At 39.4% G+C, this 26,882-nt stretch overlaps 1 protein-coding gene across 5 annotated transcripts; it reads right to left on the bottom strand.

Moving 5' to 3' along the window:
• LOC146481993 (uncharacterized) lies at nucleotides 1-26,846 on the bottom strand. 5 transcript variants are annotated; one of them, XM_085108081.1, is made up of 13 exons: nucleotides 26,703-26,846; nucleotides 14,699-14,749; nucleotides 10,088-10,285; nucleotides 9,293-9,396; nucleotides 9,015-9,094; nucleotides 8,540-8,637; nucleotides 7,767-7,857; nucleotides 6,539-6,602; nucleotides 5,492-5,624; nucleotides 4,717-4,817; nucleotides 2,716-4,017; nucleotides 1,943-2,059; nucleotides 1-1,502 (listed from the first exon to the last, which is right to left on the bottom strand). In XM_085108081.1, exons 1-13 carry the CDS (start codon nucleotides 26,740-26,742, stop codon nucleotides 1,302-1,304), a joined length of 2,580 nt encoding a protein of 859 aa, XP_084964207.1. In that variant the 5' UTR covers nucleotides 26,743-26,846; the 3' UTR covers nucleotides 1-1,301. The 5 variants fall into 5 exon arrangements, with proteins under 5 accessions (XP_084964207.1, XP_084964208.1, XP_084964206.1 ...); XM_085108082.1 differs by lacking the exon at nucleotides 26,703-26,846 and adding an exon at nucleotides 22,439-22,490; XM_085108080.1 differs by lacking the exon at nucleotides 26,703-26,846 and adding an exon at nucleotides 14,878-15,134.
• Between the last annotated feature and the right edge of the window lie 36 nt (nucleotides 26,847-26,882).

The following is a 26,882-nucleotide window of genomic DNA, read 5'->3' as shown; positions in this document are numbered from 1 at the left end:
TTGTTTATAAAACTGTTTATTTGACAACATATAGAAATGCTGTTACAGCTTGTGTACAATGTAACTTGATCATTGTTACAATGAATGTCCATTCTACTTAACATTTGTGTTTAACAAACCATATGTTTTAAAAATATGTATAACTGACAAACTCTATTATTATTTATTACTTTATATGAATTCTTATCTATTTTACCGTCATTTGTTTGTCTGCATTTTTAAAATATTCTTGTCTTCTGGTTTAATTCACTAGAAGTATGGTCTGGTGTGATTCACTTGTGTGAATTAAATATTAAAGTCGTAAATATTCCGTTAAAGTTTTAATTATATTCTTGGTAACAGGTTTAATAACCTGTTATTTTTAAAATTTAGCAAAGTCGTTCCGTTTTTCTACAGATTTACTTCAAGCACAACCACCTAAGACCCAGACATTTCTCTCATTATGGAAATTTTTGCGCAAAAGAGGTTGGGAAGGAGAAATTCTCCTTCCTACGGTGCCTCGCGCTTCGCGCTCGTTTCCAGTTTCTTGCTCGCGCTCGTTCAAATGTGAAAGGCCCGTGGGAAAGGCAGGTGTACCACGAGTCAAAGTTGCGGAGAACTAGAAACTGTTTCGGAAACAAGAGCTTTAGACGCAAGTTCGAGTTCTCCAAAACGATGACTGGCGAGTGTGAATGCCACCAATCGAACAAGAAAAGCAAGTTTTCTACCTCTTAGAGCCTGGCTAAATATTTTCCGGGAGCAAAATTTTGCGTCTTGAGAACGAATGTTTTTTTTTTGGTCACGTCCAAAACCTGTTTGCTTCATTAGAGGAAACTTATTTTGCAAAATGTTTCCTGTGTGAATTTTAAAATACTCAAAAACAATTTGTGTTTTCATACAAATACGGTAAATGGTTTGAACCCATTAGAGCGCGCGTAGTATCTTGATTATGTATTACAAGTATGTTTCTATGAATTAACACTCTCTGCGATAATTGTTCTTTGTGGGTGGGGATTGGTGAGAATTTTTTGCCAGTTTGACGTGTGGTACTGGTAAAGTGATGTGTTTTTACTGAGAATGTGAGGCATTTCCGCTTATGAAATTGTTTACACTTAAAGAGAATAGTAATAAATTATAAACCAACGAACCAATAAACTTTCTTTATGAAGAGCGTCCACATGAAGGTGGATGTTGAAGGTAGATTTAACATTGCGTCTGTGGATAAAATCGTACAATGTGGACATTTAAACCGTGTCAAAAAAGGCTTGTCAGTGCTGCTGCTAAGAAAGAAGCTTGTCGAAGTGCAAGAGTCGTTTGCGGTGTTATACAAGGACTTGAACGGACTGGAAAATTTTTCCTTTACTGTCCGCGCTGTTTTTCTTCACCATTTTCTTCAAAGTTTTTATCTTGTCATCTTTTTTCTTCAAGTCGCTCTGCATTTCGCTGACTTTTGTGACCAAGTTTTGGATCTGTAGCGTTAACGCTTTGATGTCTTCTTTGTAGTCTGTTTTGTTCTCTTTTTCCTGGAAAACAGAAATGGGTAACAATAAGAACCGTTGATGATCCTTTCAAAACTTTCATTATATAAATTTTCCCCGTTTTTAACCCTTTGAGCCCCCATAGTGACCAACATCTAAATTCTCCTTACAATATGACGATTTGATCAAACATACAGGTAGTGAGAATACAGGCCATTCCGAGTTGCTTTGAGCCTCATTATGAAAGCGAGGCTAAGCGCAAAGTTTTCATAATGAAAGCCTCGTTTTGAGGTTCAAAGCAACTCGTAAATGGCCTATTTTCCCAATTCTGCAAAAAATAATACATGGAAAACTGATAGGCATGAAAGAAAGGAAGCAGTGAATATAGTTCTTCCTGATTGTTCCGCATTTTTTCTGGAGTTGACAGGCTTTAGAAAGTCTTCACAATAGTTATATAGTTACTAGGAACATTCGCTGTTACTGACCTCTCGTCTGGGTGCAGGACCCTTGGCTCTTGCAACCACTATGGATACCGTGTTGCCTTCTTTCATCGCAGCGATAACGGGTTCGAGCGGAGAATTGAGCACAAACTTTCCATTGATCTGTGAAAAGAAAGAAGTGATATGGATAAGTGTAAGTGAGGCTAGGGAAAAACTCGTATAGTGAACGCTCGAGTGTTATTTTTCGTACGGAGAGACGCAAGTTTGCTGGTTCAGTTTATTCAACAGGCGATGTATGAGCGCCTTGCTTAAACGTGGAATAGATCATTTGTAATTTTTAACGCTTGCTCGGTTTAACTCCATACTAAACTAATTAAAACTTGGAGGAGACTTCTGGTTAGTTTAGTGTGGACAGGTGAAAATGCTGACGATAAAACCGAAAACGCGTCAAAAACAGTTCAAAACGTAAACATCTATTTTTTTTTTTATTCCGGTGGACGAAACAGGATACGAAAACACTCGATACCAGGATGACCGAAAATTTTGGCTATGTCGGAAATACAAAACGTGTGTGGACGGAAGATAAGGGCTTGGCTTACTCTACCTTGTTAAAAAACAATTTGTTTGCCGTCTTTTAAGCACGGATTATTTCCAAAGTAAGCAAACTATTGCCGCGGGATAGAGATGCTCAAAAACTTTCATTTGAACTCTCGGAGTTACTAAATGATTGGCTACGCTCCTAAAAATTCGCATGAAAGTTGTTCAAAACAGTGGATTTGGTTCATCTCCGACTACATCAATTAGTCTTTTTTGCTTACCTCGACAATCAAGTCGTCTACAGCGAGTTCCCCACTTCCGGCAGCCACCCCTTCCTCAGTTAATGCCACAATGCGAACTCCAGGACGAGGCTGAGGGCTTCCTTCTTTCCTCCATTGCGCAAACGCAGAGGATGGTCGCTGGGGGAGGGGGTTAATTGTTCTGACATGAGACGCTGAACCAGGCCTTGATAAAATGGGGCTTGCGTCAGGATTGAACTTGCTTGAATCCGATTGCTGAGTTGCTCCCAATCTTCTTCTGAGGTTCTGTTTGTGTACAATATGCCGCATATCATCAGTCGACTTGTCCATATCAATGTTTAACCGAGGGATCGTTTCTAATATTGAAGTTATCTCATGCTCGCTAGACCCTGAGCTATCGGGCGAGTGCGGAGTGCTCGTCTCAGACGGAGTAAAGAAATCCCCGCTAGAATGAGCCGTAGATGACGTATTAACGATCGAATTCTGTCCATTTCCGCTGTGTAGAACGTAAACGACTTTTTCCTCGTCTTTTGGACCATTGTCATTTTGGCCCATCGAGGAGCCAGTTTTGGTGACATGAACCAGCTCTATGCCCCAGCCTTTTCCCGACTCTCTGTTTAAAGTGACTGTTACTAGTTCTGAATATTGAAGAACATTGGCTAAAGTAAGGCGAGGTGGGTGCGATCTCCTGTGAACCTTGTCATTTTCTTTATGTACATGTTTGTTGTCCTTCTGCTGCGGAACAGCATTATTGTTGTTATCACTGCAAAGATGGGGTGGGGGAGATGAAGAAAAGCGGGGAAGTTCTTCCCCATCGGAGGATTCCGCGCGCGAAGGCGGCGTTTTTCCCCTCCAAGTGTTTTTGTCAGCTTCTTTGACCCGTTCACTTAACGTACTGAGAGCACCGGGCGATTCTCCTTTCCCACCGTTATGTGCATACGCAAGAAATTTGCTCCTGAAGCGATCAATCTGCGAGACCTTTCGCCTCTTTGGTCCTTCACCGGAAACAGCCGATTCATCAACTGGAGCAATGCTGCTTGTTTTTCGGTGGACCTCGTGATATTCATGAAATTTGTGCCGCAAGTTGTCGATCTGCGACACCTTACGTTTAACTTGATTGTCGATTTGCAGGTCTAGCGCGTCTATTGAAGTTCTTTTCTTACGAATTTGCTCCATGTTTTCTTTTGCCTCGAGTTCAGAGTTAGATGAGCTAGTGTGTTGGTCATCGTCCAAAGAGTTCTTGTCTTCGTCAATGGAAGATTGCCGTGGAGAGTCCATTACTTCCTTTGGTGCTATCTCCTTATCGTCATCCTGAAGAACACCCTGAAAAGATCAAGAAATGCGATCAACATTAAATTTCTCCTGACCTGGCTAATTCTTTGTCAAGCAGAATGGTGGCGCGGCGAGAACACAGAAAACTGATTTTAAAACAAGGAACTCCGTAGAATAGTTTGTGGGTCCGTTATACTTAAAGTTTACCCTCATTAGTTTTAATGGCGCGGAACCCGCTAGCTTTAGAAACTAGACGTAGCTAAGCCTCAACAGTGCTTGCATAAAGTCCCGGTAAAGTCCCATCATGTTAAAACTAATGGATTAAAGAAACTAGATTGTAATTTGGAAACCACGCAGGTACACATCGCGTACCATATTTCAGCCTGGTATATCCGTTATCGCAAACTTTAAGGAGTAATGAGTTACTGCCGCACTTGGGCCATTTGCATCCTTGACGTCGAACGTGCTTGTCAGTAACTTATATAATCTACCAGGTACTAATTTTAGACAAGCCTTGCGACTGACACTTGAAGTGCTCCTCACGTACCAATTCTCAGCCTTGCGTAACATCAGACATTGAATAGTAAGATATTGCTGCGCATGGGCGAGGTTTGACGTCGCAAACGCGTGTCACAAACCCGTTTGTTTTTAATCTCGTGCTATCCAACCAGTTGATCGTTCTAAGTTATGGAACCTTAGTTAACGGGTCTCTTTCAGCTGCTTACCTTACTTTTTACTTTACTTACTTACCTCGAACTCAGCTTGCGTTAAAGTAAAAGTTCTCTGTTCTCCTGCATTCCATCGAGACTGCACCTCCAGCGGACACTCATCCGCCTCCAAGATACGGCCAACTACAACGGAAAACACACCAATAATGACTTTAAAAGTTGTACTAAATGAAAACTCGTAGTTCAATCTTTTTCTCTGTGGGTCAGGGCAAGTAGACTATATTGAATTTTGTGCGGCACTTTTCAAGATAACACAATGCATTATACTTTCATGTTACAAGTGAATTACATTTTCGACTGCATCGCCAGACTTTTTCAGCGAAAACTGAGGGAAGCAGTGAAGCTTTCTTTTCGCCTTCTAATTAACAATTAGATTATGAGCTCGAGATTTCTATCGCGTGATAGTTGATGAGGGCGAAGCCCGAATCAACTATCACGCATAGAAATCGAGAGCGAATAATCTAATTGTTTTAGTATAAATCTACTAGTCGTTCAAAACTAAACAAGTAAATTATCTATTTCCTCATCGCAGACACTTCGAAAACGCGAAGAAGCGGGCGCCATTTTGTTGAAAATCGCTACTCACTATCTATCACAGAATAGATAGCGAGTAGCGTAGCCAATCAGAGAACGGCATTCGTGATAGAACACTAGTAGATTTATACTAACAGCAATGATCGCACAGATTACCATTTATTTATCACGAATGGCTGACACAATTTTTCGGCCTGAAATACTGATACAGATATTGACAGGTAGGCAAGGGTTCGCCAAGGAATTTCAGCCGTTTCTCCTACCTTCTGAATCTGACAAACTCTCCACGAGGACAAACTTTTCTGGTGGCGCATCACTGCCATAACCGGACAAAATCATCTTCACAACTTCATTGGCTCTCGTTTGGCGAGATATCTGCACACATTTGTACGTTGCCTGAAGTGTAAGCAATGAAATAAATTATAAAACAGTTATCGGCTTCTATTCCTTCCAGCTCCTGATATCGAAACTTAGTTGTTCGTGGAACTTTTGTTTCTTCGGATGGAATCCTAAAGTGTGACCATTCAAATCAGTGTAAGCTGCTGAGCAGTGCTTTCCTGTAGTGCTGTTTATTATGCTGTACAAGGTGTTTCTAACTTTTGAGTGTGTAGATGAAATCCTAAAGTGTGACCAATCAAATGAAAGCTACTGAGCAGTACTTTCCTGTGGTGCTGTTAATTATGCTGTACAAGGTGTTTCTAACTTTTGAGTGTGTAGATGAAATCCTAAAGTGTGACCATTCAAATGAAAGCTACTGAGCAGTACTTTCCGGTGGTGCTGTTAGTTATGCTGTACAAGGTGTTTCTAACTTCTGAGTGTGTAGATGAAATCCTAAAGTGTGACCATTCAAATGAAAGCTACTGAGCAGTACTTTCCTGTGGTGCTGTTAATTATGCTGTACAAGGTGTTTCTAACTTTTGAGTGTGTAGATGAAATCCTAAAGTGTGACCATTCAAATGAAAGCTGCTGGGCAGTACTTTTCTGTGGTGCTGTTTTTTATGCTTTACAAGGTGGTTCTAACTTTTGAGTCTGCTAATGAAATCTTAAATTAGCAATACGTCCTTATCATGCTGTGCACTTCTTAATCATGATAACAAAGAACTTCTTTTCTCAGTTTATTCTGAAAGAAACTTATGAACATGCTTCGAATCATCATGCCCAAAGGTAGTAATGTGTCCAAGCAAACCATATCAGACTTAACGTGTTTTCCCATCGTCTTTATAAAGAGAAACGTTGCGACAGGTAGCGTAATGCACTTCAAAATTAGTTCCTTTAAATCGTATTGCTTTCAGGCTTAATCGCAAACTTACCCCAGGACTCAGAATTCCAGCTTGAACACGTAGAATTCCACCACTTCTCATCTTCATATGAAACCTAAAATATTCACAGGCTCCAGTTAGGATACAAAGGAGTGTCTACAGATGTTAGATCAAGTCGAACAAAGTAATGTTCTATGTATATGAGTACCCGTGAAGTGCTTATATAGTTTTGCAAATGATTTATGCAAGTACGACGCACGTAGTTTGAACATAAAGAATATAGTCGGACAAACTAATCTTCTATGTATACGTGCAACCACGAAATCTGCTAAGGTAGTTGCGCAAAGGATGTACTAATATAAATACAACGCACGTAGTTTGACTCCTTGATGTGATATTTTTACGCAAGACCATAACGGAAGACATATTAAAGGGCAAACTTATTATGTCTACGCTGTAGGTATTTATTACTGAGCTGTATCGACACCACGTCTCCGGCCTGCGTGCAGTCACCACTGCGCCTGCGCAGTTGCATGAACAAGGCAACGTGTTATCGATCAAGCGATAGACAGCTTATGCTGTGTCTGACTAAAATTCAAATATGGCTGGTGTCAAGGTTACTCTAACAACCACAATGAAATAGTTGTCGTCAGCAAAATAAGATCAAACAAAAACGCCCATTGAAAAAAGGGCGAAAACATCCGCTCTGTGGCTATGTTACCTGACCTTCTCTAGACGAAAAAATTACGGATGACCACTCTTGCGTTACGCGCTCATGCAATCTTTCACGACCGCGGAGACCGCTACCTTTTCGAAACGCTTTATTTTTATCTCTACTTAATTGGTACTAACGCTTAAGGACTTTGGAAACGTATTGGTTTTAAGCTTCAGTGACTGCTAAAAGCATCCTTGATTGCTATATACTGACTTGTTTGCGTCGTGAGATGACGAAATCAAAATGGCGCCTAGCCTTGCGTAGCTGTTGCGCGTTCATCGTTTTCATCGTAAAATCAACAACGAGACGGCTAAAGCGCCCTGTTTATACGGCAGTACCTGCGAATTGTCACCATACTAAGTGGATCTTAGCATAGGGCTTTAAGGTAAACGTCAGAGATTTTTTAAACTCGTTTGCAAACAAGATTAGACTTCAAAGTCCATTAGCTAAATGTAATCCGATAAAACAGTGGTTTGCCCTAAAAGTGGCTCGCCTTACCAGCCTCTTTACTTCTATACTGAATTGCTATCTAGCACAAACCTTAAAAAGTTGCTTATTACTTACTTGGCTACTCCCGATTGCTGATGGGATTGAATCTCTAATGGCCGGGCATCATCCGCTAGCACCATCATCTGTGATATGGGGAGACTGGAATCTAGGAGAATTTCTGAGTTTAGTTTTTTACCAGAAGAAGTCAAAACTATGCACTCGGGGTAGGGGTTAGTGTATGATGGGAGAGAAAGAGAATATGGTGCTCGCAAACTGAATCCCCTTATTGAAGTAAGGTAGGAATTTGTGAATCAAATGAGACTCCTCTGTGAAGTATTGCTGCGAAGCTTTCATTCGAAATTATTGCACTCCAGGTGCCTACCTTGACCACAAGTTATTTAAAACAAATAAAATAGTGTAAGGGCACAGGTAAAAATAAGGTATTCCTTTTCGCAGTAGAGTTAATAACAGCCTCACTGCCATTTTCCAGGCCTTTCGCTCTTATTAAGGGAAGCGAGCTCAGTTTGTGACGTGAATGTTCGCGATCAGCTCGACGGATGACGTCATGTTCGATTATGTGCCGCTGACGACTGGGAATGAGGCTGAATTATTCACTCGTGTTCACCTTTGTGTCCAGTCAGTAGTATCGCGTGAACATCCGATATTTGCACACGAGTATCGATATCACGCCTCCATGCAGACCCCAGTATCGAAGATACATGTCAATGATATCGAGTGTTTTGTGGCGTCAGAGGCCAATCCTTATTTTGCAGAAGTATTTATAGAAAGAAGACAGGGATGATTATGTTTATAACGCGGAAAGGAAGGAATAAAAAATTCAGTGGTACCTTTCTTTTGAATTTTAATTTCCACTGCTATGTAAAACAGATTGTGATCTTTTGAACCTGCATCACACTCCTCCAGAAGTAAACTAACAAGCTGTTTACTGAAATAAAAAAAGTTAAATGTTATTACATACATTTTCAAGTATCTTCGTTTTCGTTTGACTTAGGCCAATCTCAGATGCGTTTCGAAAATACTAAGATCTTTGCTTTTGCATCTCATTTTCCAATCTGAACGCAATCAATCAAGGCATCATTGCGTGGCTCAAATTTTGTTAATTTTGTTACTTTGAAGTAACTTTGTTGCAGCAAAATGTCATACCCAAATAATAGGCACATGGCACTATACTAAAGCCTCCTGAGCAAGCGCTCTTTAGGCTCGTCACACATTCCTCTCCCACGTGAGGGGAAGGATTGCGTGACGGCTAACTATACTAACTAACGAGTTAATTATGGTGTCTTGAACTGCTTTGAGATATACCTTGTTGTCTGGTTTGTTATTTCAATAGTTGTATACTCTGAATCAGGCTGAAGTCCTCCTGTATGCACTTGAACTGTACCCTGAAAGTACACACACTTATGATATTAATTCTTCCATATCGTAATTGAGTAATTAAATACAGGGCCTCTCTGAACACCAGCCATTGAGTTGAATCTGTTACCCTGCTGAAATAAAGGATGCCTGCCTATCTATCAACCACAGTCTCTAGCCAATTTTACAAATTCTTTATGAAAACTGAGTGAAAGTTGTACACTTACCTTTTCGGGGTCCTGGCTCATTTCCTCGTTTTGATCATGGAGTACCTCTTGTGGCGTTTTTCGCTCGATTACATCCTCCAAGATTTGGGGGGAAACGGTACTCCCTAGAAAATAACAAAAACTAATTTTATACATCTGCTGCAGCTTATAGATCTTTTGAGGCTTGTTTTTCACTATAAACTAGCCCGTAGCACTTTAAACCAACGTATTAAAACTAACTTTAAGTCCGCAGCTAGTCTCAAGAAGTTTAACCATTGAAAGGAAAGCTACTAAGCAGTTCTTTTACTGTGTGCTGTTTATTATGCTGTACAAGGTGGCTCTAATTTTTTAGTCTGTGGTAGAAATCCTAAAGTGTGACCATTCAAATGAAAGCTACTGAGCAGTACTTTCCTGTGGTGCTGTTTATTATGCTATGCAAGATGGTTCTGAGTTTTGAGTCTGTGAATGAAATCCTAAAGTGTGACCATTCAAATGAGAGCTACTGAGCAGTACTTTCCTGTGGGGCCGTTTATTATGCTGTACAAGATGGTTCTAATTTTTCAGTCTGTGGTAGAAATCATAAAGTGTGACCATTCAAATGAAAGCTACTGAGCAGTACTTTCCTGTGCTGTTGCTCATTATCCTGTATAAGGTGGTACTTATTTCTGAGGCTGTCGATAAAATCTTAAGTGCTACCGTTCAAGGAAGCCTTTGAGTATGTTAATCTTCTGCGATGTGTTGTGTTTAAGAGGAAAAACAGAGGGAAAGCTCTCTGGTTATTCCACTGTGAAAGTTGAGAATTCTTGTAAATCTTACCGTGAGGCACTTGCATGCCCCGCGGTCTGGCTGGTAGGGACCTTCTCTTTGTTCGTGGAGTAACCCCGTTGCTATTTGTGCCTGAAACATTGAGCCGAAATTGTCTTTCATCTGGAACGGGGCCACCAAACAACTTCAGTTCATGGACAGCGGCGAGCAACTTGTCACGCGACGTTGGGTTTGAGACACCCAGGCGATCTACAAACAAATTAGACGATAGTTTAAAGTTCAGTTTATCCATGTCACCCATTTTTCTGGCTAAACGAGCTTTAATTGTGACAAAGAGAGAGCTTCTTTTTGGAGGGGGGGGGGGGGGGGGGCTTTCTCTCGGCATTTTTCCCTTCCTTATCTGATAAAACCGCCTTGTAATCAGTCAAAGATCTTCAAATGAAAGCCACCAAGTCAGATATGGGGTCACAACTTAGATGACATATTACCCGCTACCTTGCTAATCTTAATCCTCGCAAAAGAATGTGTACACAAGAAATGAATGTACTTCGCAAATTGACGGAGCGTGATAACAGTCTGCTCTTCAATGCACTTAGCTTTTAAACTGAGGTCACAGCGAAGCTTCTTTAATTTAATCCGGCAGACATTTTATCGTCAAAACATACGTATCTTATCAGTTTTGAAGTAAACGATTTTTTATGAAGGAAGTTTCAGTTTTTCTGCGTTTATACTTGGGTTTTCGGAAAATCCACTCGATCGAATCGAGAACTTTAAGATGTTGCCTTTTTCAGTGAAAACTGGCTTTACATTCGTCACTTGCTACTGGCCATGCCGAATCTCTCGCTCTCGACTATCCCAAACAGAAACAGCGGGCCTTCGTTGTATACTGGTTGCGATGTTATGGAGTGTTACTGTTGGCTCTGATTTCGATCTTCAAGCCACCTCAATCAGAAGCCTGAATGTTTCTTTATATCTCTGGCGAGACTTCCTTTTTTTTGCTTTCGTTTTCTTCTTAAAATCCGCTTAATCAATCCGAACGTCGAGGCATGTTCTTTTCTTCGGTGTGAAGCCAAGACTACTTTCAGCCACTTGCCAAAACGAAAAAAGATCTTTAAGAGAAGAATCCTTGCGAAAGGGAATAGTCATTTTTGTTTTGTTTTCAACCCTCTGATGTCTATTTAGCGAGAGGTGCTTTGGTTCCCCTGCGACTCGATCGATCGTCATCCCAGGCGGTCTTAATTATACAATACAAAATCACGGCAGCAAGGACAATGAACTCCTCCCAGTTTCGATCTCTTAAGACTGGCAAAAGCTCACAGGACGATTTGACTGAATTAATTTACAGTAGCACTAAACCTTTTAAGGTTTAGGTTTTAACTAGATTGCTTAAATTCAGCTGTGGTTCTGAAAAGCTACACTGAGGCATCTAGAGCTTTCTCCTACAATAAAAATGCTCATTCGGAGAGTCGCGCTAAATTGATGTCTATTTCACTTACTTGCTGAGCAAAAAGACATTAACTTTGTATACTCTAACAACAGGGAAAGGTGATAACGACTCTTTTAAAAATCGGAACACTGCGTTTGCAAAACAAAATACCTTAATTCATAAACTTCATAGTGAGCGGAAATTATTTCAGCATGTCGCAATCAGAATCTACCCTTGTATGTACTTTGATCGTGTGAGATTTTCCACAAAGTCCTTACCTCTCGTTAGTCCACAATCGGAGAAGAAAAGACTCATTTTTCTAGCAAAGAACAGTCGCTACAAACCGATCACGTCTTCAGCGGATTCTTTTGCGACTAACACGCTGGAGATATTTGTAATCGATTCCAGCAAGATTCCAGAGCTGGATTTCACTCAAGAGCCTTTCTAATCCGCAAGAAATTTGATTCCAGTGGTATGCTAACGAACGAGTGAAGCACTCTGTCTTAAATTTAGAGCTACAAATACGGGTTGGTTGTCTCCTGTGTTTCTTAACTTCCTTTGATCTCAAAGCAGCAGTTAATTACATCTGGAGTCGCTTTGTCGTCATTACAGCCGCAAAATCGTTTGATGGATTGAACGGTTCCATTGTAAAAGACGTTTACCGCTTCTGTCGTAATTAACTCGTTAATCCGGAGACCAAACTAGCAGAGCCGAAAGGCAAATCCTGGCACGATTTAAACGTGATGTTGTCTCCCCAATTCATTTCTCTTTTATAGCCAATGTAATAGATTTGAGATGGTTTAAAACCTGATTCGTTGAGAAGAAATGATCGCTTCGAATGGTTTGTGTCTCTATAAATATAATTGAGACGTTTTCGCAGGGTCACGCGATCAAATGTTAGAGAACACGCGATATCAAATTCCGAGTTAAAAATTGACAACAAATACATTATATATTTGTGTTCTGAACCGTACAAATCCCAACTACAAATAATCTGGATAAGACCATATTTTTAAAATGTAATCTATGTGGGGGAATCCAAATTTAATTAAATTTCAATTAAGAAATGTGTTAAGTCTTTCTGAGCGCCGAATTATTGAGAATTAAATTTGTGGCTGAATGTCAAAAGCTCGGTTAAAGGCCAAATCGCCAAGAAAAGAGAAACATGTAAAGAAATGAATAATTTCGTCCCCTAAGGGCAAAGAAGTCACAAACAAACAAACAAAAAATTAAACATTTTATAAGTATGTATCTTATGGCTGACTTTTATTTCAATTGCTGTTGAATGAAAAACAGAAATTCAATAACCATTAAACCTCGGAATTCGGCTCTTTGAGCCAAAGAAAAACTGCTTCATATCTTTGAGCAGTTCAATAAGACAGGTTCGGTGGCTTAAACGCGCCAAGGGAAGTAGAAAGCTATAAACATTTAGAAGATATACATCATTTTCCGTCTTTTATCTTACAAGCTCTTTACAATCATTGCCCCGGACATTCGACGGTGGTACGTGACGAGCAAACGCCCTGATATTAAGAAATCAATATTCGGCAAAGGTTCTCCGGATATTCGCTTGGAAATGTTTATGATGTCGTAAGGCGAATTCAGATGTCGATTATCCCTCACTCTTTTACTGCAATACAGTTGGGCAAAAAATAAAAACGCAACTCGATCAATGGACTTTTTCGGCATTGCACACTGAAGGTCCACTTAGGAGAAGATTGTCCACCTACATGAGGGTTGTCCATAAGCAGAGCTATTGTAGCTAGAGGCTCAAGTCAGTGTATCGAACTGTTATGACGTCATGTCTAAATATTGCAACTTTTTCTCATACCGTAGTTATCTGAGAGGAAACTGAAATTATGCGCCTCACACCCGTGGTGTGAACTTCGTACTCCATCTTGCAGAATGCGGACTTGAATATTTGTTCAAAAGAAATAACTAACTTTTGATTTCCACCTTAAAGTCGTTAAATTAATTCCCGCCAATCTAGTAAAACTAGTTTACTCGATTAATTACCGTGCAACTACTACGTGTTTAGGAGAAAATTTTCGAATATAGAATTGTAAACATATGTCAGGTTTACGTGATAAAAACAGACGAGGGACAAAACCGGAATCGGCTTGTTTGCCTTCCTTATGTCACAGCGTGGTCACGTATTCAGTAAAGAAAACGAAAATCACGGAGGAATATAACTTGATGATTTGCAGGTTTTAAATTTTTTGAAAATGAAAGTTAGACAGGAACGAAAATGCTCCACATGTTTCGTTGAGGCAGAGATTTTTTTAGTGGGCGCATAAGCTTCTTTTTCTATCCGATTTCTAGCACGACGTGACCTTATAGATACTAAGCAAATAAACATATTGACCACCCACCGGCAGAGAATTGAATACAACGAAACACACAGCAGGAAAGTGCTGCTCAGCAGCTTGCGGTATATCGTCAGGTGCCGTGTATTTTATGGTTTAATCACCTCGCTTAAAAGTTAAAATTATCTTGTACAGCATAATAAACCTTACAGCAACAGAAAAGCACAGCTCGATACTAAAATTTAAATGGTCACACTCTATGATTTTATGACTATGACTTCATCCCTTAAAAAAAAAGTAAAGTCGCATCGCGTGAATAGGTTGAGCCTGGCCATCTTATCATGAACTGAACTGCTTTATCTCGTATTAGCAATTAGTTTGATATGAGAAATTCAAGCATCAACGACTCATTTCGAAAAAACAGTTGTTTTGTGAACACATTGTTGTCTCCGCCTCAGTGATTTCATAGCGTGATCAAACAGTCTACATTTCATGACAATTTGTTCAAGATTTCCCAAATGAACGAAACTTCACAGTAATTAAATTTATTTATAGCTACTGTTGGCGTGATAAGTTGAAACAAAGTTATTGTGAGCTATTTTGTTCTGCGGAAAAAATACTCAAGTTAATCCAGCTTTAATCCGTGTATTCACTTAAAGTGTTTGGACCGCACGAACATGCTGACATGAATTATAATTGCGCTTATAAATATCGTGACCAGTGTTAATAGCCGAGTGAGGGGTCTTTACTCCGTTCAACAGATCAAACAGTTATTTCTAATCATGATGGCAATTGAAGTTCTGAAACTCTTAATATCTTGCTTTAAGTTTTACTTTTTAACTATTGCCATATTTGAATTGAATTCAATGGTCGGATACATTAAATTGAATAGCTAAACACCTCTTTAAAATATTTGTCAATGATACTTACCTAAATGCTGGCTTGTCGTCTCGAGTAAGACTTTTCCGTCGACTTTGTTATCTTGGAGAAAAAGCAAGGAAATTTTAATTTTGAGAACAGTTGGATTTTCATTTACGATTTGAGGTGTTTGTTTTGAGGTTAATGAGGCGAGCAGAGCACACGAATCTTCACAAGACACCATAACATACCACGAAAATACCGCCAAAGTCTTGCCAATCCTTTTTGCTTCAGCCACCTGTAAACTTCTTTCTCATTCCAATCATTAACTGGATGCCTCTGGAGTCCTTTCTGCGAGAACATACTCTCCGCAATGCGTTCAATCTAAATCTTTTCCACGACTAGTTAGCCTCAAATCTGTCTGAGTTGTACATTGAACTGTTCCGTCTTATTGAATGGTTTTGTTAGTCACGTTAGATCCTTAAAATACTGTTGCGTGCCTTCACCCAAATAAAGGCAGGTCATTTCAATTCGTTTTGTTAAGAAGAAAGCCGTTCCGTGATATGGTTCTTTTCATGATCATCAAGCTTAACATTGGTCATAATAAATAGCTTGATCCCTCAAGCCACTATGATATGCCACGATTAAAATTCATACCCAGCACACTTTTGAATGCCCGTTTTAATCGACTTGACAGCTCTAAACAAAAGAACAAAGACTTCGCTTAATTGCTACGGAAAATACATCCGTCAGTTTGTTGATCTTTCCTGTTTGTTATTGCTAGCTGTAGTGTGCTTCGGGTAAACCTAATGTAGTTACCGCTTCGCAATAGAACAACATCTTTTGTTGCAATTATTCATGCTGCAGTACTCACTAACACACGCGTATTTTGCAATGGAAAAAGTCACTATTTTTTCTGTATCCTTGGCAACATGAAATATAATTCATTTAGAGTGATTTTCCAGTCGTTAAGGTTGTTTATAATGGAAATATAAACAATACGTATATAAGAGATTTCGTCTTCTCATCTTTGCAACTCATTGACACTTAACCTTCACTCGCATTTGACGTAACACGATGACGAGATTCTACCTAGTCATCCGTGCTAGGCATTTTAATAAGACCGTTATCTCCCTCTCATCTAGGTTTCAGCAACGTACGAGGATCAAAAGATAACACCTCAAGTGTACTACTCAAACGGAAGATTTCACACTGATAAAGTAAAAAGTACAGAGAGCGCTTAAATACTGTTACTGCAGAGGGTGATAATTAGCGTTATTACCTCTCCATCAGCAGTGACAATTTATAATCCATTTACAGTTAGTATTGCCCCGCTATGCTTTAATCAAATGGTCGCACTTTACGATCTCACTCACTAAACTCAGAAACTCGTTTAAAATTGGTGATTTATATAGAACATTTGGACTCAATTAATAAAGATGCTGTCAACCATATTCCAATTTACGTGTGAACTAATGATTTGGAGCAGAAAAAATCGAGAGGAGATCATTCATTCGCATCACAATTTTCTTTGCACCGTTGGATGGATGATTAGGGAGCCTTAGCAACAACGATGGCGACAGAAGCGAAAAACGTCACTATTAAAATGAATTCGCGTTTTTCAAACGTTGTCGCGGTTATTCCAAGTAGATTTTCTCAAATGTAGGTGAAATTTCCTGGAGTTGAATTCTTGGAGACCGCATCCAAGTTTAGAAAGAGAAAGAAAAATTTGTCGTGGCGTGTTTAAGTCCTCCATAAAACGTCCCCTCAGGAAATTTCACGTTCTAGTCGTGCAGTGATGGAAAAGAAATGTATCAAAAAGTGTAATGCACGTGCAGAGGTACCCTGTTGCTTTTTTAACGTTCTCATTGTCGTCGCTGTCGTCGTTGCTAAAGCTCCCTACCTTATGTTCCAAATGAATAGGTCATTGTATTAGACGTGGTCATGTGATTCTATAACGTTATTAAATAGTCTTACGACTGGCCATAATTACGTTGCTGTATGTTGACTATTTTTAGATAATTTGTTCAATGTCAAGTTGCTTTATGTTGATAAGATAATAATATGTTAAGCCACTCACTATCTGTCAATCAACTCAAGTTAAACAATCTGTTATACCGTCAGCAAGGTGTTAAAATATTTGTCCCGCATGTTAACAACTTGTTAATCTCCTGGCCCTCCGAATGTTCAGTTGACATGCTCTTAGGCCGATTGCACCCTAGCACGTTTTCCCTGTCAGGTTTCTTTTATTCTTTTTATTTGTTCTTCTGACAAGAGGGTGAACAGGTTTTCACTGTAAACTTGTTAAAAAAGGAACGACAGGTTTTGAACAAGAGACTTGTTGGCGAACAAAAACTTGAGAACTTTTGACAAGAATATAAAACCTCTCGATGCAGACTTGTCAGGAAACTTGCTAGCATACAGCATCCTTTAAAACTGAGTATTCTACTACTACATTAACCATGAATATGTTTATTAGGTGTTAACTTGTTGACAGTCTGTTAAATCAGTTATAAGCTCATATACTGTTACATACGGCCTAATTCCTTATAAGCAAAGGTTTGGTACATATACATAAGTAAGCAAGAATGAACGATAAAATCGAACGACGTTTCAAAGTCATCATGACACTATTTTCAAGTTCTGAACTTGTATTGAAATGTTCAAAATATTGAAATTCCACTCAGTCAAAAAGACACTTTAATCTACGAAAACGAAACCTGGTTATCGGTATTTGCCATCTAGTCCTTACTTAGTTCGATTTGATTTGTTGCGTTCCGTGAGGATACTGATACATCCCATTGTCCTTTATAACACTGAATAAATCCATTTTTCAGCAGAGCCGTACCTTTCAAAAGCTCTATTTTCACTGGACCCTTATAACCTGCAGCTGCATTGTTTTGGGAGGCTGCGAACATTGGTCTGTTGTTCGTTCTTTTGTCCTCTCGACCACACCCTACATTTTTGTGTCACAACACTTCATCTCTTTCCTGTAGGAAAAAGTCACGAGCCTACTTCTAAATAAGCCAGTAAACGACAAATTTCAATTGAATAGATACCCTAAAAGGATGTTTTGGTGACATTGCCAACTGGCTTTGTTGAGGCTATTTCTTGGCCGTGACTTGCAAGCTTGCGGACGCCGGGATAAGTCAACCGCGACTGTGAAAAGACCATGTGATTGTAGCTAAACAAGAGATAACTAGCATTTTTCTTCTTAATCCGAAACAACACTGTACTAAATATCGGTAGTCCATGACAGGTTTTTAAGACCTCTTTGAACCCTGTATAGCACTGGGCAGTTGACCAGCTGAAGGCTTTTTTGAGAGGGACTCCTTCACATGGAATTTTACGTTTTTGGGTTGGCAGCAATGTGCTGAAATTAAAACTAAGTATTCAAAATGCGTCTGCAAAGTGCTTTTCTCAAAAGGAGAACGAGCAATGATTATTCTCCAGCGTCTTTTTCAGAACACAAGGGAAGAACTTGAAAAAGAATGAGGGCCAACGTTATCAAGATGAGACCCATTTTCATCCTGGCCGTCAGTAGCCGAAGGCGTTTAAGTATTAGTAGAATTAATTTTAAACAAAAACCTAAACAATCACTTTAGTTTCCAACGGATTCCTTTAAGTCTTAATACTAAAAATAGCTGGCATGGCCCCTTTTAGCTGTTCAGCGCTGCGCAATGCTGCGTGTTGGTATGTAAACCATGAGATATTACACGGTTTTATTTTGCGGCAACTTTGTCGAGGGCCATTTATACTGTGCAAGATTTCACGATAACTACTTCAAACACTGAACAATGCTGCAGTCATGATCGTCCAAATTACATAATGAATACTAATATTTTTCTATTATAATCCTAACTAGGGCAAATTGTCCAATCGTACTGCATGATTTGTCATCAGCAGCAATGATTTAAGTCAGTTAGGGTACGGTAGGTAAGTTGCCTTAGTAACTGGACTAGAAGTAAAAGCTATGGCTTGTGCTCAAATGGGAAAGGCGCTGTTGTCTTCATTTTACCAACCAAAGCTTTCCTCTTTTTTCTGCTAAAACATCTTCCGCTCAGATATCAAGTAATTGGTAACAGAATTGCGTGCCGAATTCGTTGTGAGATCGAACGTTCGATAAACAAATCGAACTTTTACCTAAGCACGCAGCTGTTTTTGTCAATTACCCATTATTGTATACAGAATTGATCTGCTACCATTATTGTCTTTCACGTGATAGAAGAGTGATCATGACTTCGGCTTTTTGCAGGCTATGCATCATTGCATGATTTGTGAAGCGATAGATCAAACCATTTTTGCTAACTTTGACTCAAATGGAAATTTTGTATTTATAACCCACGCTCTCTTTTTGACAGACTCTCCAAGCTTGCAAGGAATTTCGTTTTTTTTTTATTTACGTCATGCACGGATGAAAGACTACTCACACTTATTTTACAGTCTGTAGCACTGGCTCAATGCAGACCAAAGTTGAAAGTCTTAAACAATTTCAGTTATGTCAACTATGTTTTGTCGAGATTTGTCAGTATTTATGACTGACATGATTTCGGGAGTAGAATTTACTAATTCAACCCGAGCCTGATGAATTTCAGTTAATAGCTCAGACTTAATTCTCGTCTGTTAGTACTAAAACGCTTTTGATAAACTGATTGATTGCCATCACTGGAAAGTGTAAGTAGTTCCGTTGATTCACACGTAATCGGCGGATCTACATGGATGAGTGAAGTCACTCTAAAGGGAGCTTTTGTTCCCCCTTTGTAACCAGTGAGAAAACAGCTTAGAATTTAGCCTTGAAAGTTGAATTGAAGTTAACCTTGTAAGCTGGCAACAAAACTAATATGAATTTTGTAATGATTACAATGGGAGTGCTGTCAGACTCGGAAATTCTGTGTTATTGCCGGTTACTACAGGTGATTTATTACGGGTGAGTAAAAAGAAACCGCAAAGTGTCTCGTGACAGTCATCAAGGATGTTCATTAATTCCGCATTGTACAGCATAGCAAACAGTGCTACTGAAAAGTAACTGCTAAGTAGTTTGAATGACCGCACTTTAGGATTTCATCCACAGACTCAAAAAGTTAGAACCACCTTGTACAGTATAATAAACAGCACCACAGGAAAGTACTGCTCAGTAGCTTTCATTTGAATGGTCACACCTTAGGTTTTCATCCACAGACTCAAAAGTTAGAATCGCCGCCTTGCGCTGAGGACCAGTGAACAACTTAAGGCGGGGGTAAACCTTAAAGCCGTTTTCATGCCGATTAAAATCGGTTTCATGGAAATATCTCGTTCACGTTTCAAGCAATCCAAAAACTCTCTGCTTATCCCGTAAATCTATGTTGTTGGGTGTTTTGTGAATTTTTAGGTGAATTTTGGGTATATTTGGGAGGAGATAGTTTTTCTTGAAGGATTGGTAAAATTAAGAGAAATAAGAAATATTGAAGATTTAGTGAGGTTTTAAAATTAGAATTTGTAGTTAATAATTAATAGACGGATACCCAGTTAGTCCACTAGCAACCTGGGGTGCTCTTGCGTGGTTATCGACTGTCTGTTGGTGTTTTAAAAATCATTTTCTTTCTTTTATCTCTTCTTCAAACCTCTAAAAATCCCATTCAAATTCACGTTTACCCCCACCTTAAACAGCAATTAAGTTCTGCTCGGTCACTTTCGTATGTATGGGAACAATTAAGCATTGCATCCACGAACTCGATAGTTTGGTAGAATCACCTAATACAGCGCACATAACAGGATCACAGAAGAGTGTAGTCAGAAGCTGTCATTTAGATGGTCAGTTCACAAACTCATTGTACAACGTAATAAATTGAACCAAAGAATAGGACGATTGCATTCATTTGATCCAGAGACTAAACATTTGGAGCCATCCCGTTCATGAGAATCAACAGCATTTTTGTACTGCTTTAAAGCTTTCATTAGAAGGTGATCACCCCTTAAGATATATCGATTACACCTGCAGACTGAAACGTTAGAGACACCTTGAACAGCAAGATAACTGAGCAATATTGAAAGTACCTTGCTCTAGAAAATGCTATGAGGCTGAACATGGTTTAATTTGATTAACTTCAAATTTTGTATGCACGTTTGTTATTCCTGTGACATGGTTTGGTAACTAGTACAACTCCCTTGATTGTTGTCGCTTGTAATACTTTTTGTTTTTAGAATTTTGACACATTACCTCTTTTTATACATTTTTCTTACAGGTTTCAATGTTTTGGTAACCTTACATACTTTAAGTTGCAGTTTTCTAGTTTATGAATAGTAGGCGACAATGCTTAGTCTGAGAAGAGGGGTATGTTATGAAGTTGAATATCGTTAACGTTTATTGAGTGATTTGAGCGTCAAGTATTTTTTGTTGCCGTTTACGTAATAGTTTGCAACCGCCATGTTGATCTTGTGTCTTGTGATTCCAGCTCTAGATTAGCTTGCGTGAATCGTTTGCAGTTTTTACCGTGTTGTCGCTAAGTTGATTGATCATTTTAGTCTCTGCACAGTAGTTGTCAAATACACGCTTGGAATTTCTTGCTGACTTTCGCTTAATTGCACTATCATGACTGAGAACTCCCGTTCTTAATTCTTCATACTTAAATTGAACTTCTGTCCAAGTTTTCATTGAATGCTTACAAGTTACTTGCTTGTGTGGTTTCCTTAGTAAGTACCACCTGGTATTCTTGAACTTGTGAGTGGGTTTGATGAGCCCCAACAGGCCTACAAATTAGATATATAGCTCCTAACATTCCATTTATTAGTTGGAGTTAATTGGGATGTATTTGACATCGTATCTAGATGGGATTCAGTTGTAGAAGAGCCCTATGCGCCACTGAGCTTGGCACCAGGGGACACGTAAAGTAAAAAAGTTGTCGTCACTAGCAATAGAGCCAGTCAAAGAAGAAACAAAGTATCTTATTGTGCAGTAGTCTGTTTACCCCTATTACAGTTTAAAACATCATTTGGTTGCGACCTTCAACGCAGCTTTCTTTTGATGGCACACCGGCCTTCGCATTTCGACCAGTAACCGTCTAAAATTAACGAAAGTCAGGTGCCACATACCTCAGGAGAGCATATCTCATGAATAGAGAGGTTTCATTTGAATGAGAGACTTAAATTCATTGTACAGCATAATCAAAAGTAACACAGGCAACTGACTGAGTAACTGCTCAATAACTTTCATTTAAGTGGCCCCTCCTTAATGAATATTCCAATGATTTATCTGCAGTCTCAAATCTTGACAGCCATCTTGTACAGCCTAATAAACATACATAGCAGCGAGGGTCACCCCCTGCCGCGGACTTCATCTACAAAGTCTAAAGCTCAAAACACATTGTAAGGAGTAACAAAACTTTGTTAGCAGGTCTCAGGAAATCGTATCTCAGCAGCTTTCATACCAATGGTCACACTTTAGGATTTCAACCACAGACTTAAAAGTTAGAACCACCTTGTACAACAAAATAAACAGCACCACAGGAAAGTACTGCTCAGTAGCTTTCATTTGAATGGTCACACTTCAGGATTTCATCCACAGACTCAAAAGTTCGAGTCAGCAGAATAATGAGCACCACAGAAAAGCACTGGCCGCCAGCGTTGATCATGCAAAGGTTTGGCTTAATTAAGGAATAACACTATTAATTAACAAATACCACCGTGAATGGAATGCGCCTAGTGGTCATGTTATTTCCCATCAGATAACTATAACACTGAATAGCTTTCTCCCTTGTTCCTGCCTTGCTTCCGGATCAAAAGAAACACGCACTTGCAAATGATGCCGCAACGGAAAGATACAAGGTTATGAAATACCTGCTCTTATCTGCACCTTATTCTTTCTGTAAGCCATGGTTTTATTCCGCTAACCGCTAAACCGTGTGAAGTGAGCGAACCTCTTGTAACTCTTGAAACATTAAGCCTCGCCGAGTGGCACGCTTTCCAACTCGCCCTATTAATAGATGCTGTAGGAACGCACGACTGCCCATGCGATAACTATCACGTTTACACTCACTGCTCATACGATAAACATTGAATTTTACTTATTCACGATTGTAACTTTTTGCTTGCTGATTGAAGAGTCTTGTTTAAGGTTTTTTAATTGGAAAATCACCGATTTTGAGTTTTAATCTAGTGACGTCATAGTTGGAAATACTGCTATGAACGTGGCGTCTATGTACTTTCATTGCAGTGACGCAAACACTTCAAAATATTGAGATGAGATCGTAAATACAAGTTACTCCAGATCATACTGATTTATATACTGTCAGAGCCTTCTTTCAGATAGCCCATCCATCAAAACAACTCCCCTAAATGCGTGCGAGGCTTTCAGCAGGTCGGAGGTTGCGTTAGAAACGGAAAATTATTTCAACGTTCGGGATATTTTGATTAAGTTTTGGTGAAATTAATGAATTCAGTGAGAAACTTCCTGTCAGTTAAACAGACTCCGCGGAAAAAAATTTTAACATGGTCATTGATTACAATACAATTGTAAGTCATCAATATTTCAGGCATATCAAAACAGACTATATTGCATTCCAAGTTTAAGCCTGCCCTGACTCCAGGCACCCTTAAAAGGGCCTCTTAACACAGGTCGATAATGCCATTTATTGGCGCCTTTGCGGTAATTTTAATTGCGATATCACACTGCCTGTCGGAACGACAAGGAATTTTGTTGTGATTTTACGGCTATTTTTAACGAGGTTATAAAGCTGAGAGCAGAATACAAGCGATCTGATTATAAAGGGTAGCTTCAGGGATCCTTTAAGTGTACTTTGGAATGTTTAAAATACATGCACTTTGCACGCGCTCTGCGCTAATCACGAACGTGGCGCAATCAGACCACTTTAAAACCGCCGCAAAATTGATGGTAGGCTCTTTGAAATCCTAGCTAAAATCGCCTTCGTTCGGAAGTGGTTACTTTAAATCTCATCAGGAAAATTGCCCGTGTAACGACCTCTGAGAGAACAGAGAAGGCACAGAGAGAAGTGATTGTCAATTGGCTCTATTATACCTCCTACTCCTGTAAAAGGTTTATATCAATTATCACTTTGATCACCTTTCCAAAATTTCCACTGCGAGAACCGGCATTTAAACCAAACAAGAGAACAAGAAAGATCAAGGCCTTAGCAGGTGTACTACCATTCGACAAGCAGCAGTCACACTTTTAGCTTTAATTTCTCAGACTCAGTCATTGCATTAAGTTAAGGAAAGTTATATAATCTCTTGGTTGAGCTACTTTGTGCAGCATAATGATTCGACACTATCATTTTGTTATCAAACAATCAAACAATTGATGTGATATTTTTACACTTGTTATGTCATACACTCATTCAGATGATTCAGCAAAGATTTTGTCTTCCCCTACTTCAAGAGGACAATGGGCGTTTACGTAGTTGTTCCCATCAATGAAGCTCTTATCTATGCATTCGAATAACAACATTACTAATCCATTTCCCTTGACCTTTCAAGAGAAACCAAGTGCAAGACTAGTTGAATACTCATTTTACAAAACACTCAAAAAACAAAGCGCTCAATAGCTACTGAATAGCTTTTATTTGAATAGTCACACTTTAGGATTTCAACCTTAGACCATACTAATTAGTTATAACAACCGTATACAGCATAATAAACAGCAATATATGAGAGTGCTGCTCAGTAGCTTTCGTTTGAATGGTCACACTTTAGGATTTGATCCACAGACTCAAAAGGTAGAGCCACCTTGTGTAGCATAATAAACAGCACCACAGGAAAGTTCTGCTCAGTAACTTTCATTTGAATGCTCAAACGTTAGGATTTCGTCCACAGACATAAAAGTTAGAACCACCTTCTACAGCATAATAAACAGCACCACAGGAAAGTACTGCTCAGTAGCTTTCATCTGAATGGTCACAAAGACTCAAAAGTTGGAACTACCTTGCACAGCACAACAAAACAGCACCACAGAACAGAACTATTGAGTAGCTTTCATTTGAATGGTCGCACTTAAGGATTTCATCCACAGACTTAAAAGTTAGAGCCACCCCAGTACTGCATAATAAACAGCACCACAGTAAAGTACTGCTAAGTAGCTTTCATTTGAATGGTCACACTTTAAGATTTCATCCGCTGACTCAAAAGTTAGAGCCACCTTGTACAGCATAATCACAGCACCACGAGAAAGTACTGCAAGATGGACTTAAATGATCTAAAATACTGATAAAATAAGTTGTTAACGAAGTTTCTATATTTAAAATGAGCGGTAGAGGCTAATGTTGTCGCGAAATGAAAACCATTGACGGAATGCATTTAAGTTACGGAGTTTTCGTCCAGTGTCCTTGAATTTCAATATCTGCTTATGATCCGACTCCACGCTGTTCAGTAGCTTGCATTTCAGTCGTCACACCTCCACAGACTCAAAAGGTGAAAATCATGTTGTGGTCAGTGAGAATTTGCTTGTGGCCATCATATCGTAGAACAACACGATTTAATTCATCAACAATGAAAGCCAAATCTACACTCAGACATCACAGACAGAAATATTTCACATATTTTAAACAAGCCGTACTTGAGGCTTGTCGCAAATGACAGAGGTATGCGGACATAGAAAGAGTTCTTGCATTGTAGCGCAAGGAAGCTATCTATTTTGAAGTTAAAGGAAAGAAAATGCGACCTGCAGAAACTTTATTTTGAATTCTATAAATATTGTTGAACATAAAAATTATAAGATATTGTTATTGTGGTAGTCGCGATTGTTGGAGTCATTCATTTTATGGCATCCCGCTGATTCCTAGATACCGACACCCGAACTTGTTAAGGAACCGCTACGAAGTTAAACTATTATCATAGCTAATGCTAAGGTCAGTCTGGTTCACACAACGGAAAATTTGAGTCATAACGGAGCAAGTTGCTAAGATCATTATAAGCTAAGCTGTATTTATAAACTGGTAACAGTTTCGTTTCTAAGTCTAATGTTTTCCAATGGTTCCGGCTTGTGGTTAAAGAGGAACGTGGATGGGCAACTTAAAAAACGGTGGCCTGACTTTTTCGAAACTCGTACCATACTGTATGAAAGTGTGGTTTATAATGTTATGTGGCCGTGCTTTCATCAATAAATGAATTTTACGTCGTCATTTTCGCGTTTCGAGCTCCTAGTTAACGAAAATACACATTTATCGTGACCTAGCCCATTGGATGCTAGAAATTGGTTGCGAGCCACGTATACTTGGCGCACAATTGCAATAATATACTCACAACGATCTCGAAGTAAAGTGGGATATAAACACCAGCTGCAACTTTGTCGAACACAATGGTGTGCGGGGGTGGGACTTCAGAATGACTATCGTGACCACTTATGGAGGATTTCGCAGGACAAAATTTCTTCTTCCTCTGAACCAATGTAATTTACGTACAGATTTCTCTAGCGACCACTCATAATGTAAAGAGAATGTGTACATGTTCACTTACGGGTGCAGTGGAAAGTAGTCGCTTGTTCGTCAGAGGTTGCAGCTATAGAACATTCATCTGATTCATCTTGCGACATCACAGTTAAATAACAAACAATTTTCTCAGGGAAAAGGGATTTCAGTGGCCCAAGTGGTTGCTCAAGATAGCTAGTCGCTAAACTCCACAAAGTTCCTGCTCGTCATCGTTTCTTGATCATTTTGGTTGTGTGATCAGCTATTCTGCTTTCCACTCTGTTCACCCCAATCAAAGACGCTTTGGATTCGGAGCGATCAATAGAAAGAGAATTTCGACGCATGCAACTTAACACGTTTCTACACCCATTGCATCACGCGTTTCGATCCTCCTAAGAGTGACGCGAACCCGATACGACTGACTTTCAAACTGGTGCGAGTTCTCTCCCGTACCTCTCTTTATTCCTTTACATGATTCAAAATCTCATATCGGTACAAGCCGTATCAATGCGAGTTCAACTCGATCGCTCTACGTGGTACCATGAAAACGCCCATTAAACCATTATAAATAACATTAACTTTCATTACTCCGTTCGCGTAAATCAGGCACGTCTTGTTTACAGCAATGACTCCAGTCTTTCGAAACTGTATCGTTTGGCAAGTGTATTGGAGACAAAACTTACCTGCTGTTGAATCCTCCACCTCGTCTTTGCTGCAAGCCATGGTTTTAAGTCTGCACTGCACACAACTTAAGCGGTTTTGACTGAAACGAAGACTTCGAAAGAAAGGTCGAGGACGCCTCTGTACTCCACAAACTGTTCACTCACGCTAGTTGTTCATTATGTAATTAATTGAATATCGCA

Source organism: Pavona decussata, unplaced genomic scaffold (genome assembly GCF_977016875.1).
Source record: "Pavona decussata unplaced genomic scaffold, jaPavDecu1.1 SCAFFOLD_48, whole genome shotgun sequence".
NCBI classification, from domain to species: domain Eukaryota; kingdom Metazoa; phylum Cnidaria; class Anthozoa; order Scleractinia; family Agariciidae; genus Pavona; species Pavona decussata.
Note: the sequence above shows the minus strand (reverse complement) of the source record. Positions and strands in the feature narration are given on the sequence as shown.